Source organism: Cannabis sativa, chromosome 4 (genome assembly GCF_029168945.1).
Source record: "Cannabis sativa cultivar Pink pepper isolate KNU-18-1 chromosome 4, ASM2916894v1, whole genome shotgun sequence".
NCBI lineage: Eukaryota > Viridiplantae > Streptophyta > Magnoliopsida > Rosales > Cannabaceae > Cannabis > Cannabis sativa.
The window spans coordinates 48,819,293-48,835,256 of record NC_083604.1 but is presented as its reverse complement, the minus strand read 5'-3'; the positions used below and the strand labels follow the sequence as shown (position 1 = coordinate 48,835,256).

Genomic DNA, 15,964 nt, shown 5'->3' with positions numbered 1-15,964 from the left:
AAATATTGGTTATTAACCGACGCAAATTACTCACCACTTTTGTGTCTACAATATACGTAATAACCGACACAATTAATATAAATACTAGTTTCTCTAATATATATTTATATAGATAAATATTGGTTGATTTTTTTAGTAGTGTTATGTTAAACTTTAATTTATATCTTTATATATTAAAAGTGTCTATCTAATGGCATTTCTTGATTTAACAGAATATACCTTAAAAATAAAAGAATATTCTGTTAAATTTAACGATGTTAATAGGTTTGATCTCCCGTTAACAAATAAAATTTTAAATTAAAAAAAATCATCTTAGCCACATATCTCTCTCACAAACCGTATATCCCCAAATGTTAATTGTGTAAGATTTCAAATTTCAAAAAATTTAAAAATATACCCAATAATTAAACCCAAAAAATTAAACAATCTTTTTTTAAATTAAAAAAAAATCATCAATATAAAATTTAAGCTCTATATTAAAAAATACCTTTTTTTTCTAGAAACATAAAGCTACAGACTAATTTCATTAACAATCATCAATATAAATATTCAAGTATGAATAAATCAGAAGAATTCAAAATCAGAACAAATAAATATTCAAGTATTTCAATAAATTCATAAACAAATAAATCAGAACAATTCAAAATCTCAAATCAAGAAAATTAAAAGTTTAGATTTATAATCTTTACGAATATGAAAAACTTAAATAGATCTATCTACTATTGTTGTTGTTGTTGCTTAGTTACTGAATTCTTAAACAAAAACTGTTGGATTAAAAATCCTATGTGGGCACATATGTATAATGTATATGCTAGATTTCAAATATACCTGTGACGATAAATGTGTGACAATTATAAGGTATTTTGTGTGAGCAATACGTTAGTCCAAAGATTGACCTATTGTTTGACACAGTTTTATTGTCAATATTTGATTGCTACACCAAGAGTACCGCTTACAGTTAATATTACTGTCCAAAGACTTGATATTAATGTGTGTTTGGTATCTTGAGATGGGATTAACCAATTTTTGAATTTATTGTTAAATTATGCATATTAATGTGAGCTTGTTCTATTTGTTCAATATTCAGCTAGTTCATCTTCTGCTGCCTCAATATCTGCTAATATTAATTCTATTCCTATGCTTAATGGGACCAATTTCAAGGATTGGAAAAGGAACCTACTTATAGTTCTGGGATGTATGGATTTAGACCATGCACTAAGGAATGAACAACCTGCACCTCTCACTAAGGAAAGTTCCCATGATGATAAAAGGGAATTTGAGAAGTGGGATCGTTCAAATCGCATGAGTCTAATGATTATGAAACACAGCATTCCAGAAGCCTTTTGGGGCACAGAATCCGAAGGGGTTACTATGGCTAAGAATTTCCTTGAACAAATTGAGGAACGTTTTGCTAAAAACGATAAGGTTGAAATGACAACATTTCTTGGTTCTTTAATGAACATGAAGTATAAGGGTCAAGGAAATGTAAGGGAGTACATTATGGAAATGCATCATATTGTCTCAAGATTAAGGACACTTAAGATTGAGCTTTCGGATGATGTACTTGTACTCATGGTTTTGTTAACGCTTCCCCCACAGTTTAACCAATTTAAAATTAGTTACAACTGTCAAAAGGAGAAATCGACTCTCAACGAGCTCATTTCTCATTGTGTGCAAGAGGAAGAAAGGTTGAAAAAGGACAAAATCGAAAGTGCTCATTTGGAAACTACCCCTAAGGATAAGGGCAAGAAAAGAAAATTTGAGAATGAAGTTGCTAAGGGTCCAGTTCAAATGAAACAACAACAAGATTCTAAGGGTTGTTTCTTTTGTAATCAACCTGGACATGTGAAGAAAGATTGTGCCAAATATCACGCATGTCGTGTAAAGAAAGGTATTAATCTTGCTTTGGTCTGTTCTGAGGTTAATTTAGTTTCAGTACCTAGAAACACTTGGTGGATAGATTCTGGTGCTACTACTCACATAAGCGTTTCTATGCAAGGTTGCCTGAGCTACCGAAAGCCAAGTAATGGTGAAAGATACATCTTTGTGGGCGATGGACAATCGGTAGAAGTGGAAGCAATTGGGCATTTCAGATTGTTATTAGGAACTGGTTTTTATTTGGATTTGAAAGACACTTTTGTTGTGCCGTCTTTTAGACGAAATTTAGTTTTCGCTTCTTTGTTGGACAAATTTGGATATTCTTGTTCATTTGGAAACAATAAGTTTACTTTGTCTTTAAATTCAAATATTATTGGAACTGGTTATTTGAATACTTAAGACAATCTTTATTTGCTAGAAACAATTGCATCCTATAATGAAACCTTGCATGTGGAATCACGAGGTACTAACGCAAATTAGATAAAGAAATTCAGCGTCATTATGGCATAAACGCTTAGATCATATCTCAAGAGGTAGAATTGAGCGTCTTGTGTCTGATGACATTTTAGAGTCTCTTGACTTTCACAGATTTCAATGTCTGTGTAGATTGTATCAAGGGAAAACATACCAAAACTAAGAGATTAGGTGCCAATAGAGCTTCAGAAGTCTTAGAATTGATTCACACAGATATTTGTGGGCCATTCCCTACGGCATCTTGGAATGGTCAACAATTTTTTATATCATTCATAGACGATTACTCACGTTATGGGTACCTATATCTCATTCATGAAAAATCTCAGTCTGTGGATGTGTTCAAAGCTTACAAAGCTGAAGTTGAGAATCAACTCAACAAAAGGATTAAGAACGTCAAATCTGATCGTGGTGGTGAGTACTACGGTAGATATGATGGCTCAGGTGAACAACGTCCAGGACCATTTGCTAAATTCCTAGAGGAATGTGGTATTGTCCCACAGTACACCATGCCAGGATCACCTAGCATGAATGGTGTTGCTGAGAGACGAAATAGGACTCTTAAGGATATGGTAAGGAGCATGATCGCTCATTCTACCTTACCTGAGTCCCTCTGGGAAGAAGCATTAAAGACAACAGCTTACATTCTGAATAGAGTACCAAGTAAAGCAGTTGCAAAAACACCTTATGAGCTTTGGACAGGTCGAAAGCCTAGTCTAAAGCATTTTCACATTTGGGGATGTCCAGCTGAGGCAAGGCCTTATAGGCCACATGAAAATAAATTGGACTCCAAAACAGTTAGCAGCTACTTTATTGGTTATTCTGAGCGATCTAGGGGCTATAAGTTTTATGATCCCACTGTCAGAAATATTTTTGAGACGGGTGCTGCAACATTTTTTGAGGATGTTGAATTTGGGGGGAGAAATAAGGTAAGAGACATTGTTTTTGAGGAGGAATTGAATTCAAACTCAGTTCCTACTATCATTTTAGACAATGTTCAGGCTTCCACACCTATCATTGATCAAGAAATGAATCCGGAACCTCAACAAGATAATGTTGAACAACTCCCAAATCAAAATGAGGCTATTGTTCCAGAAGAACAAATTCAACACCCTCAAGAACAAGAGCCATTAAGGAGGTCCACAAGAGAGAGAGAGAAGAAATGCTATTTCAGATGACTATTTTGTATTTCTTCAAGAACATGAGGATGAAATTGGAATGATGGAAGATGATCCAATCAACTTGCATCAGGCCATGAAAAGTTCTAACTCTCAAAAGTGGATTGATGCCATGGATGAAGAGAATAAGTCTATGCAAGACAATAAAGTTTGGGAAGTTGTCCCATTACCAGAAGGTGTAAAACCAATTGGTTGTAAGTGGATACTTAAAACCAAGAAGGATGAATATGGTAATGTGGTGAGATTTAAGGCACGTCTTGTAGCAAAAGGCTATACTCAGAAACAAGGCATTGATTATACAGAGACTTTCTCTCCGGTTTCATCGAAAGACTCTTTTAGGATAATATTGGCACTTGTTGCTCATTTTGACCTTGAGTTACATCAGATGGATGTTAAAACAGCGTTTCTCAATGGCGACATTGATGAGACAATTTATATGGAGCAACCAGAAAACTTTGTGGTTGGTGACCCAAAGAATATGGTTTGCAAATTAAAGAAATCCATCTATGGACTCAAGCAAGCTTCTCGTCAGTGGTATCACAAGTTTCACCAAGTAATTATCTCATTTGGTTTTGAGATGAATATTATTGATGATTGTGTATATCACAAGTTCAGTGGGAGTAAATACATATTTCTGGTTCTATATGTCGATGACATATTGCTTGCTACTAATGATATAGGCTTATTGCACGAAACCAAGAGATTTTTATCTAAGCAATTTGAGATGAAAGATCTTGGTGACGCCTCTTTTGTATTAGGAATTCAAATACGTCGAGATCGTTCTCGGGGTATTCTTGGATTATCACAAAAGAGCTATATCGATAAAGTACTCAAAAGATTTGGCATGCAAGATTGTAGACCAGGTGATACCCCTGTTGCTAAAGGAGACAAATTCAGTCTTAGACAATGCCCTAAAAGCAGCCTTGAAATTCAGGAAATGAAAAAGATTCCCTATGCATCAGTTATAGGGAGTCTAATGTATCTTCAGGTATGTACGCGTCCAGATATTGCGTACATTGTTGGGATGTTAGGCAGATATTTAAGCAGCCCTGGTATGGACCATTGGATAGCAGCCAAGAGGGTTATGAGGTATCTTCAGAGAACAAAAGATTACATGCTCACATACAGGAAATCAGATCATTTGGAGGTCGTAGGGTATTCTGATTCTGATTTCGCTGGATGCCAAGATAGCAAAAGGTCTACATCAGGCTACATTTTCTTGTTAGGTGGAGGAGCTATATCCTGGAAAAGTGTCAAACAGACACTTGTAGCTTCTTCCACTATGGCAGCTGAATTCGTAGCGTGTTATGAGGCATCAAATCAGGGAATATGGCTGAGAAACTTTGTCACTAGGCTGCGTATTTTGGAGAATGTTGAAAGACCACTTAAGATATTCTGTGACAATAAATCAGCAGTGCTGTATTCCAATAACAATAGGAGCTCATCCAAGTCAAAGCATATTGACATAAAGTTCCTAGTTGTGAAAGAAAGAGTGCAGAGTGGACAGATTTCCATAGAGCATATTGGGACAAACTCCATGATAGCGGATCCGCTCACAAAAGGATTACCACCCAAGGTCTTTCATGAGCACACTGCTCATATGGGTGTAGTATTACTTGAGGATATATCATGATTTAGTGGGAGTTTGTATTCTCTTTGCTTTATGTTTGTTTAAGACATTTATGTATTTGGTTATTTTCTGATCAGAAATAAAGTTTTCAGTTTATTCACTCTGTTTTGTTATGTTTAAGTTTGACCTCACTTTGGTTTAAGGAGGACCAGTTGGAAATAGGCATGTTCGGTTCACATTGCATGTAATTTTCATGCTACACATCCATGATTGATCTATGTCATTTGGTTATATTTGTATATGTGACCATTGATGGGTTTAGTCATGATTGATATGACGAAAATCGCTTTGATCCTATATGGGTATAGTTGATGGACGAGATTGTTGTGAATACCTTTACATAATAGCAAATTTTGAGCTCATAAGGTTATACATTTATCAGGTAACATATGTTGCCCAAGTGGGAGATTGTTGGATTAAAAATCCTATGTGGGCACATATGTATAATGTATATGCTATTATAAAGTGTGATACAAAATTAAGTGACCAATTATGTTATGGGTATCAAAAGGGTATTAAATTGTCATGGAAATAATGTGTAGATACCATAAGTTAATTTATAATTTGTTGAGGGGCCAAATTATAAATACCCAAAACTCATTCTAAGATGAGTCTATAAATAGGTAGTGGTCCCCAAGAGGGTTTCTGTATTCTCTCTTTCCCCATCAGAGAAAATACTCTAGAAAATAGTGTATTCTTGGAAGATCAAAACCTTCTCTGCAATCTCCAACAATGGCTCGCCACGTAACTCTCATCTAGTTAATATATTGTATATTTAGGTATTCTTAAAAGTCAATACTACATATATAATTTTACATAAAAATATTAAATAAAATACAATTCAATATAATACTATACAATACAATATAGTGTAATATGTCATACCAAACGAACCCTAAAAGAATAACTATTTGTTCTTTAAAAAACATAACTATTTAAAAGTAATTATTGATTTGTTAACTTTATTAAAATAAATAATAATGTCACCCACCCACATTCTCCATATAGGAACAAAAAATTGCATAAAGTATAACAAATTAACAAATATAAATAAAAATTGATCCAATGATCACACACCATAATAATAATAATAATAATAATAATAATAATAATAATAATAATAATAATAATAATAATAATAATAATAATAATAATGTGAAAGATGTAACAAATTTGTTTAGAACTCCTTTAATATTTTTATAAAAACAATATCCTAATTTTCATGTGTTTCTCTAAGGTTTGCAAACATCCTTAAAAAAATAGCCATAAACTTATTTAAATATCGCCTTCCTATGGGTAATTTTTATAAGAATCTATATATATTTTGAACAGATAAAAAATGACAACAAATGTATGATCAAAAGTAAAACCTAGAACTTAACATATGATTTACTTTCTTTTTTCCATTCATTTTTTTTTTTTTAAAAAAAAAAAAAGCATATAAAAACTATTCAGAAGTGAGAGAGATATGATCGTCATGATCCCAAAACCTGCAAATCCCATTCAATGCAAACGTAAGGATCATGAGTCTACATCTTGTGGATGCAGCTTTGGAATAGAACTAGGTGAGAACACAGGCAAGCCCGGAAACTGCTGATGTTCTGTGGCCACAAAAGGCGGCTGGGGTATCAGATTTGTGGACGAATACAAAGCATTAAAGTTGGGGAGTAGATGATTACTGCTTTGTTGATCTTGATGATGATGATGATGGTCTAATAATAATTGTTGTTGCTGCTGTTGATGAATAAGTTGCCTTTGTTGATCAGTACTTCGCTGTTGTTTGGGAATGTTAAGCTTTTCGCCTTCGATTTCTCGATACTTTTCGAGGTAAACTTTGAGAGGGCCTACATAGTTCTCGAAACCTAGAGTTGTGATAGCCCAGATGATATCGTCTCCATTGATTGTCTTCCTCTTTTCTCTCTGGCATTTGTCGGAGGCTTCTCCAGTAACGAAGCTTATGAACTCAGAGACACATTCTTGAACGGTTTCTTTTGCGTCTTTGGAGATTTTTCCGTTTCCAGGGATCATTTTCTTCATGATTCGACCAACGTTAGCTATGGGGAGGAACCTGTCTTGTTCTTTGTTGTTTGTATTGATGGGGTGCTGAGTTTTGGAAGTATTAGTAGTGGGGTTGTTCTTTAAACATAATGGGCTTTCTGGGCTTCCTCCGTCAAGCCCACTTGGCCCATCTGAGTAACTTTGGTGGTATTGATGATGATGTTGATTATGATGAAGGCCATGATCATCATTCATTTTACTCTCTTACTGGTGATGTTGGAAAAATGAAGAGTGATGATTAATTGTGATGTGAGATTTGTATTTGGAATTGGGGAATAAATGGAAAGATAAAGCTAAAAAATAGGCAAGTGAAGAGGGAAAACAAAAGGAAAGGCTGAGGTTGGTTTTTCACCATTTAAGTCCCAGGGACTCGTTCCATCTGTTGTACAAGGTTATTTAATTAACTATTGTGAAGACCTAATCCTTGCTATAAGCTAACTTGTTGCTTAATTAATTTTTTTATTTTTAATTCTTTCTTAAATAAGTCAAAAGGAAAAAGACTAAATCATACCCCATGTCCCATGACGGCTGCAATCACCATTTTCGTAAGTTGCAATCTGCTTATTGTAATTTTATTATTTATTTTGCATAAGTTAGAAAATTACAAGACAATATGATTTCTATAATACACACGTAAAACACTTATAAAAAAGTATTATGGAATTGGGCTTTAAAAATAAAGCTAAGTGATGAGGCCCATTCAATCAAATCAGATAGTCATGACTCATAGCAAATCAACTAAAAAGGCTTTTCAACAACATGTACATCATTTTGCCCAAATTGAAAAGAAAAACCCAAGCTGTCCTCACTCGGCAATCTTTTCCTCTCTCTTCCTCTTTCGCCATGGTTCTTTACTAGTAATTTCTAGAGTAACTCTATCCCTCCCCCACATTTTTCTCTTTGTTTAATTTTAGTTTGAATTTAATATCAATTTTCGGTGCTCTCTCCTTTAAGTTGCTCTTTTTTGAGAAATTTACAAATTATACTAATTTTCAATTTTTCACAAAAATTCTACTAGGTTGTATTTTTTACTTTTTTACTGTGTATTTTTATAAGTTTTTTTTTTTTTTTGAATAAAAAAGAGATTTATTAATTAATAAACTCGTTTAAAACAATAGAACGCAGTTTAGAGAAACAATACTCCAACTGAAGCACACAACCTGTAGAGGTGTATTTTTATAAGTTTTATACTGCATTATATTGTGTTTATTTTTTAGTTTTTTAGTTTTTTTTTTGTGTTATTTTAGTGTTGTTTTACGGTTTTTTTCCATAATTTATTTTTTTTAACGTCGATTTTACTGTTCTTGTTTCATTTTGCTGGAATTAATGATCATTTTCTGAGTGTTCTCGTGGTGTTGTGATAGTTCTATCCGTAGGTGTGGAAGATAGAGGCTATAAAATACATTTTTTCTTCCTTCTCTATGGTTATTTTGTGGTTATTTTTTTATTTTGGTTCTCCAAAAAATATATTCGACGAGCTCACTAGAAAAAAAAAGTTTTGAGGTGTGTGGTTCTTTTATGTTTTTTTAATTGGTTATATTTGCTTATTATTTTACATTTGTTTTTATATTGTTTTAGTAGCTTTTTTGTTCTGATTTTTTAAGATTGGACTTGCAAATATAACTGTTATTGCGTTAGATATTGAGACTGTGCAAAACATTTTTAGTTTTTTTTAATCATGTTTTCCTTTCTTTTGTTTGATTTGTTTTATTGTTGTTTTACAGTTGTTTTGCCATGATTATTTATTTGACGTAGATTTTACTTTATTTTTCTCAATCTCACCAGAATTAATGGTTGTTTTTCGATTGTCCTAGTGTTCCTTCCTGTGGTGGTTCTGTCCGTGGGTGTAGAAGATAGAGGCCTCATTTTCTTTTTGGTGTTTATAGTATAAAAGAAAAAAAAATTGGCCAAGACAGTATAAAAGTAATTTCTGCCGTGTGGCAGTATTTTTAAAAAAATTGGGTCAAAAGTCGGTATTTTTGTAAATTTCCCCACTTTTATTTTTACATTTAGAGTCATTTTACATTTCAACTTTTTTTTATTACTTTTATCTCTCATGTTTTATGGATTTCCAAAAAATAATTATTACACTTTTTTTCTTTTTCTTGGTAAAATCCAACTTCCAATCGCATCCTTAGAGAGGAAAATTTACAAAAAAATTGATTTTTTTCTCCTATCTTTACAAAAATAATGTCGCATGATATCATAATTGTCTTGAGTAGAAAAGGTTTGTGGGTTTAGCTAATCTTCTTTAAATAAGAGCATCTTATAGCGTGGCTATGTCTAAGAGTGTTTATAAAATATCCGATTCAATTTAATCTGCACGATCCAATCTAATTCACAAAGTGTGGATATCCATACTTGTGCGGATTGAATGATTGGAAAATTCAAAAGCGGCACTTGTGTGGATAGGATGTTGATTGACATGTAAAAGTAAGCGATCCAATCCAATCCACATATTTATAAAAAAAAAAATAAAAAAAAAATTATATCTACAACTAAAATGTAAAGATAATAATCATTTAAAAGTCTAATACATATAATACAATTATATTTCAAAACTTAAAAGATCAAATGTATGTTCCATTGTTATGTATAATTTTTTTTCAACGTACAATTTAAAATAATTTTTTCTTTATACATGCAATTTTTTTTCATCATTTGAATTTGTTATTTGTTATTTTATTTATTTTAAATTATTGTTGAAGACATAAAATAACAATAATTTATTTTATTTTCTTGTTCGTTATATGAAAAAATATATATAATTTGATAAAATTAAATAATTTAATATTAAAAAATAATCAATCCAAAATAACTGATATGATCTGCACTTTTACGGATTAAATTGGATTAAATTTAAACTATTACGCGAATTGAATTGGATTCAAAATTTAAAATTCACACTTAGTACAGATCAAATGCACTATGAACAAAATAATGCGGATTGAATTAGATAAACACCCCTAGTCATGCTAATATTTTTGGTGTTTTAAACTCTTGGGAGGTCATTTTTGTGGTTTTCATATATTCTCTTTTCTGATAATAAAAAAAAAAAAAAAAAAAAAAAAAAAAAGAGAGAGAGAGAGAGAGAGAGAGAGTAAAGAAAACATCTATTTTAATAGTGGTGTCTTAAAATAGTGTTTGCAACTCCATTGATGCTAGTTTGCTTATATGATCACCTCAAATAGAACAAACAATAAAAATTGATAGCAATACATTTTCATTATAAATCAAGTATCTCATCAATGGACTTTACATTTGCAAGAAGGTATTCATTTCTTTCCATCAAATCTATTAGTAAACATGTACTACAATGAAATTCACAGCCACGAGCACTCGACACTCATATTCGTAATGACATCAAAATTATATATCCAACGAAACAATGAATTAATAGCGGGCAATGGAAAAAAGCCTAACTAATATGTGATACATAAGCTAAAGATATAATATGTGAAGTTTGGGGCAGTCACCATTACTTAAACATTTAGCTACCAAAGCAAAAGAATACCTAAAACTCATTGGGGTGTTACACCCTCAAGAATGGAAGGGAACTTCCTAGGACAAGGTTAAGCAATGGCATACTTGAGTGTCTCGGATTCATTAGGTCGCCACATGGATTTCTGGACACAAAGTAAACCTTCATTCTCCTTCGAGTAGGTCAATCGAACCTCCCACTGCATGGACTTTGCCATGCTCTCCAACTCGTTAATGATCTCAACAGTGTCGCGTACAATAAACTTTCCTTCAGGTCTCAGGATCCGATCAACTTCTGCAAGTACACCTACTATACTGCACCTGTAACATTAATACGAGAGTTAGAAAACATACTAAAATGTTTCACCAGTTGGAAAATGGGAATAAGAATGTTGACTGACCTCGATTTAAGCTTAGAGAATAGATGGTCAGCATGGAGAAGATCATAGGTCCTGGGATAAGTACTGAATGACTCGCACCAATCATGGTACATACCAAATAGACCTCTCTCATAAATTATAGGTAGCGTATCTGGAGAGTCTATTGTGACCACATTCATAACCCAAATGTTCAAATCCTTCAAAGCAGCAGCAAATCTGGTAACACATAGATGTCAGAACTAAATTTACGTTGGCAAAAGCATAAATTTGCAATGCATCAGATGAAAACCCATTGAAATCACTTCATAATTTAAAAAAACTAATGCTATTTACAACACTTAACCCACTGACACAATTTCGCTTACCCTCCATAGACAGCTCTCATGTCCATGACATTTCTAACAGTTGACCAATCAATTCCCATTCCGTTGAGATATGACTTGCTGACTACACGTGTCCAGTGCTTATAGTCTGCAGAGAAATCTTCAGGAGCGGCTTTTCCATAAACTCCAACCTGGGAGCTCGACAACCAGTAAGGTGGTTTGTCCAACCTTGCAGGCCATTGCTCAGGCCACTTAGCTCCACGCTCAGATGAATCAGTTGGCACTTTGTGCATGCATGCTTCCAGTGGAACATACCTATGGGAAATAAACAGACCAGGATAATAGTCAGCACGATCAGAAACACTGTTGTCAAGAAAGTCTTGGGGAAGATTCAGGGATTTCAATTGTCTAACTTTTGTTCCGACAAAAGCAAAGAGTTTCTATCCTTAAATGAAGAAAACTCAGATGAAACAATTTTTTCATACTTGAAACACTTTTCTTGTATTTAAAAATTTATATAATAAAAGCACTACCAAGCTGCATTTGGATCATCGGTGACAGGACAGGTTGGAGGCTCATTTTTCATTCGTTGCTCATAACATTCATTGGAAGTAGGCTTCTTGTATATAGCTACACCCACACCATTCACTGTGTCTTTGTTAATTGAAACCACTTCCCAGCACATCGCTTTTGTCAATTTCTTCATGGCTGCAAATAGTGGACATACAATACTTAAATTATTATAAGAAAGCACTAAGCAAACAAAACATGAACATCAAGAATATGAAATCAATTTGTATACCTTCCCATATTTCAACATCTTCAGGCAGCTTCTGATAAATTGGGGTTGCAGACCACACGAAGAAACCACCAGGTCGCAATAAACGATTCAACTCTAAAAGAAGCTTACCACCTTCACATAGAATTTGTAGTCAGGTCAAAATCTTAAAAGCAGCAAAAAAAAAAAAGAGAAAAAAGAAGTATGGCACTGCCAAGGATGTAATAAAATAAGTATACCAAGCTGAACTGCCTGAACCTGAACTCTAAACATGATTTCTCCATAAAATAGTACAATTTTTACCTTCTATGTGCCATGGAACCCTGCAGCGGGCACAGTGTACAATATCAAAGACTCGTCCTGGAAAGGGAAGCCGCTTTGTACCCATCACAGCAGATATTGCAGGAATTCCCCTTTCAAGTGCAAACTGAACTTGAGCTTCATGTTCGTCTTTTGGGGCAAGGGACATGGTGAGTACATCTCTGTCAAAGAGAAAGCCCCCAAAACTTGCAACACCACATCCAACATCCAAAACAACACGGGAACGTTTTCCCCAAGCAATGTCGGGCACAGTCTGCATGAGAAAGAAATTTTATAACAAAGCTAATTTAGTCAGAGAACAGTAAGAAGAACATTCCATATTTGTTTCTTCAAGGTGAGAACCCAGGTTATTCCAAAATAGAATTGTATCCATTAGAATCCAGAGGTGGATGTGTTTCTCTTAATCATTAATTACTAGAACATGTCAATATTTCTAAACAAAGAAAATTAATTAAGCAATATGAATAAAGAGTGATTCACCACCAGGAAAGTAGCCATAGTCAGTTACCTCCTGTATAAAATCAATGTAATGAAGAGCACCATGCTTGAACTGTGTTCCACCACCAGGAAAAGTAAGATATTCACCAGTAACTTTCACCCAATTCTGATGTCCTTTAATTTGTGCAAGCTTAGTATGGGGAACATTGGAGTACCATATCTGAAGCAACGGACATTACAAATTTATCGTTGATACAGAAATTTAGAAAAAGACAAATCAAAAACATTCACAGATATTCTCAATTAAAATCAGGGAAAAGACAATGTCAAAGACGAGATTGCATAGTAACTAGAGTACCTTTTCCCTGCTCTTAGGCCACTGAATTGTGCGTTTATATCCTTCTGGAAGAGGAACAAGGCATGTGGGGGCCTCTTCAGGACAGTGTCTCTCCCGATGTTCGTAATGCTTGGTACTTGGAAGACTCCTAATAGCTTGCAAATTATCAAGGCATGGAATAAAATCAGATCCAGCCGTTGAATTACACAGTTTCCAAGTATAAACAGTTTTCTGATTTGAAGTAAGTTGAGTCTCCTTTTCATTCTTTGACTCTGCAGCCTGAGTTTTCCAAGCACCGTTTTCAGTAGAAGTTTCATTCAAAAGTTCAGATTGAGCCCCAGAAGGGAACACCTCATTTGAACCCTGGTTTTTGGACTGATCATTTTCTTTATTCTCACCAGAGTTACCATCGGTATCCTTGTTATCATTTTGATCCACTTTCTCCTCTATCTTCTCTTCATCCTTTGTTTCCTCTGTATTCTCTTGTTTCTTTTCCTCATCATCTGAATCGGATTTCTTCTGGTTCTCATCTGAATTAGACTTATTATCATTCTCTCCATCTTCTGAATTGGACTCTGTATTTTCCCTCTTGGAATCACCTTCTTCCGTCTGATTACCTCCATCTTCAGGCTTTTCTTCAATTTTCTCCTCTTGCTTCTCTTCAGGTTTCTCCTCAGAATTCTCTTCGGGTTTCCCTTCAGGCTTTTCCTCTTCCTGATTACTATTATTATTACCACTTCCATTGCCATCTCCCTTTGTCGCATCCTCCGTCAAATCACCTGGGTTATCTTCAAACTGCTTAGTATTGCCATCATTGCTCACGTTGCTCTCACTCACTTGCTCCGGCACTTCAACCCTACTCTGTTCCTTAACATCATTCCTATTCTCCTCAGAAACATCCGCATTCTGAACAGGAACCACCGACGAAGATGTCATCATCCAAACTCCAACCAAACATAATGCCACGAACACCACAATCGTCACCGTCGAGCAATAGCCCGAAGACGACCTCCTGTTGTCTACTCTAGTATACTTTCCTAACGCCATACTTCAAAATGACACTCCTAATCCCAAACAACTGAAATTCAAACAAAAAGTAAATCGATTAAAACCACCAATTCTTAATCGTACAGATCCATCAAAATTCTCAAGATCTGTCACTAGTACCACAGCAACAACAATAGTATCTAACTACAAAAACAAAATCTACCAAACAAGCTTATCAAAATGCCATGAAAACAGAAAACGATAAGCGAAAATTGAAATCAAACCGATGGTAATCAGAAAAATGCAAGCAATGCTAACGAAGAGGTCGAAAATGAGAAATCAAGCAAGATCTGTAAGAGAAAAAAAAAAAAAAACCAAGATCTGATAACCAAGGTTACCTGGTTGTGGAGTGAGAAAATGAATGAGATCTGAAAAACCAGCTGATGAGAGCTATACTCTCCACATTATGTGAAGAGAGAGAGGGAAAGAGACGAAAATGATGGGAGTTTGAGTTGATTGCAAGAGAAACTGAGTGAGAGTTAAGGGAGATTTATTAGATGCACCTCCACTATCCTCACTCGCGGAATTTTCTCGATTGCTTACTCTTAATTTTTATTTTAATAATTATTCCTCAAAATAAATTGTTAATTAGGATTTTTTTGTTAAAAAATTTTAAATATTAAATTATGGTAAAGTTTAAGGAGCATAATTTACTACCAGAGAATTAGTAAAATTACATGAAATTTGACAAATGTGCTTAAATTCAATAATTTTAATATCATTTTATTTAGGGTAATTGTCTCCTTTTGCTCTAAGTTTTTTTTTTTTTTTGATTTAAGCGTTTATATATTACAACATGTTGAGCTAGCCCCAAGTGGTTAATTTTTTATGAGTCCAAGTAAAATTTTATTTAAAAAAAAAATATTAATAGTAATAATAAAAAAAAAAAAATTATGCATATTTACCGAGATTTGTTACTTTTTTTTTCTTTTTTAAATAAATGCAAATATATATACGTATCACATATATTAATTTGAATAATTTTCCAAAAATTCTAGTGGAATGTAATTATTATTTTAATTATGATAATAAGATTAAATTAAAAATAAATTTACAAGTTATATAATTAAATTTAAAATTTACAACACAAAATAATAATGTAAGTCTAATAATAATTTATTACTACACAAGATAAGTTTTTCTCTAAGTCTAAAAAGGTCTAAGTTTATTTCTCTTAAAAAAAAAATTAATATTGCAGAGCAATCGAGAGTATTGCTATTAGGTACCAGTAGTGTTTAGCATTTTTTTGACATGTCGCGTTGCGATTGGCTAGCGATACTCCTTAAAAGCTATTATATTAAATTATATGGGACTCGATACTTAATTAAACCAATAACAATATTGACACATAAGAAGATACTAAACACCACTAGTACCATTTAGCATTTCTCGTGCAATCCATCCTACTAGTATCATAAATTGTAGGAAGTTTGTCATCAAATTCAATGTGTTATGGTACAAAATCACTTTCATTTATGGTGGTGTGGTGTGAATAAGAAAGATAGAGAAAGTAGTCCAAATTGTATTGTTATCGTTCCTTTTCAAAAAAAAAAAAAAGATCGTACCTATTTTCTATAAAGTCAAATTCAATGTTTCTTAAAAAAAAAATATATAAAAAAAAAAATTAGGAATACTATTTTAAATA

At 33.4% G+C, this 15,964-nt stretch overlaps 2 protein-coding genes across 2 annotated transcripts; both read right to left on the bottom strand.

Annotated features, from left to right (window-relative positions):
- Positions 1 to 6,329: 6,329 nt before the first annotated feature.
- LOC115712985 (nuclear transcription factor Y subunit B-7) lies at positions 6,330 to 8,077 on the bottom strand. Its single transcript, XM_030641441.2, has one exon. The coding sequence runs from the start codon at positions 7,408 to 7,410 to the stop codon at positions 6,679 to 6,681; it is 732 nt and encodes a 243-aa protein (XP_030497301.2). The 5' UTR covers positions 7,411 to 8,077; the 3' UTR covers positions 6,330 to 6,678.
- Positions 8,078 to 10,421: 2,344 nt separating this feature from the next.
- Positions 10,422 to 14,861, bottom strand: LOC115712984 (probable methyltransferase PMT26). The gene is made up of 9 exons (XM_030641440.2): positions 14,658 to 14,861; positions 13,294 to 14,350; positions 13,006 to 13,155; positions 12,480 to 12,750; positions 12,201 to 12,311; positions 11,932 to 12,106; positions 11,441 to 11,713; positions 11,097 to 11,291; positions 10,422 to 11,016 (listed from the first exon to the last, which is right to left on the bottom strand). Exons 2-9 carry the CDS (start codon positions 14,317 to 14,319, stop codon positions 10,788 to 10,790), a joined length of 2,430 nt encoding a protein of 809 aa, XP_030497300.2. The 5' UTR covers positions 14,320 to 14,350; positions 14,658 to 14,861; the 3' UTR covers positions 10,422 to 10,787.
- Between the last annotated feature and the right edge of the window lie 1,103 nt (positions 14,862 to 15,964).

Bases quoted from the DNA above. Each gene is read 5' to 3' on its own strand.
- LOC115712985 (XM_030641441.2), bottom strand. From the start codon at position 7,410: ATGAATGATGATCATGGCCTTCATCATAATCAACATCATCATCAATAC.
- LOC115712984 (XM_030641440.2), bottom strand. From the start codon at position 14,319: ATGGCGTTAGGAAAGTATACTAGAGTAGACAACAGGAGGTCGTCTTCG. The intron at 13,156-13,293 runs GTACTCTAGTTA...CCGTTGCTTCAG, and splicing joins GGCCTAAGAGCAGGGAAAAG to ATATGGTACTCCAATGTTCC. The intron at 11,017-11,096 runs GTCAGTCAACAT...TTAATGTTACAG, and splicing joins TTCTCTAAGCTTAAATCGAG to GTGCAGTATAGTAGGTGTAC.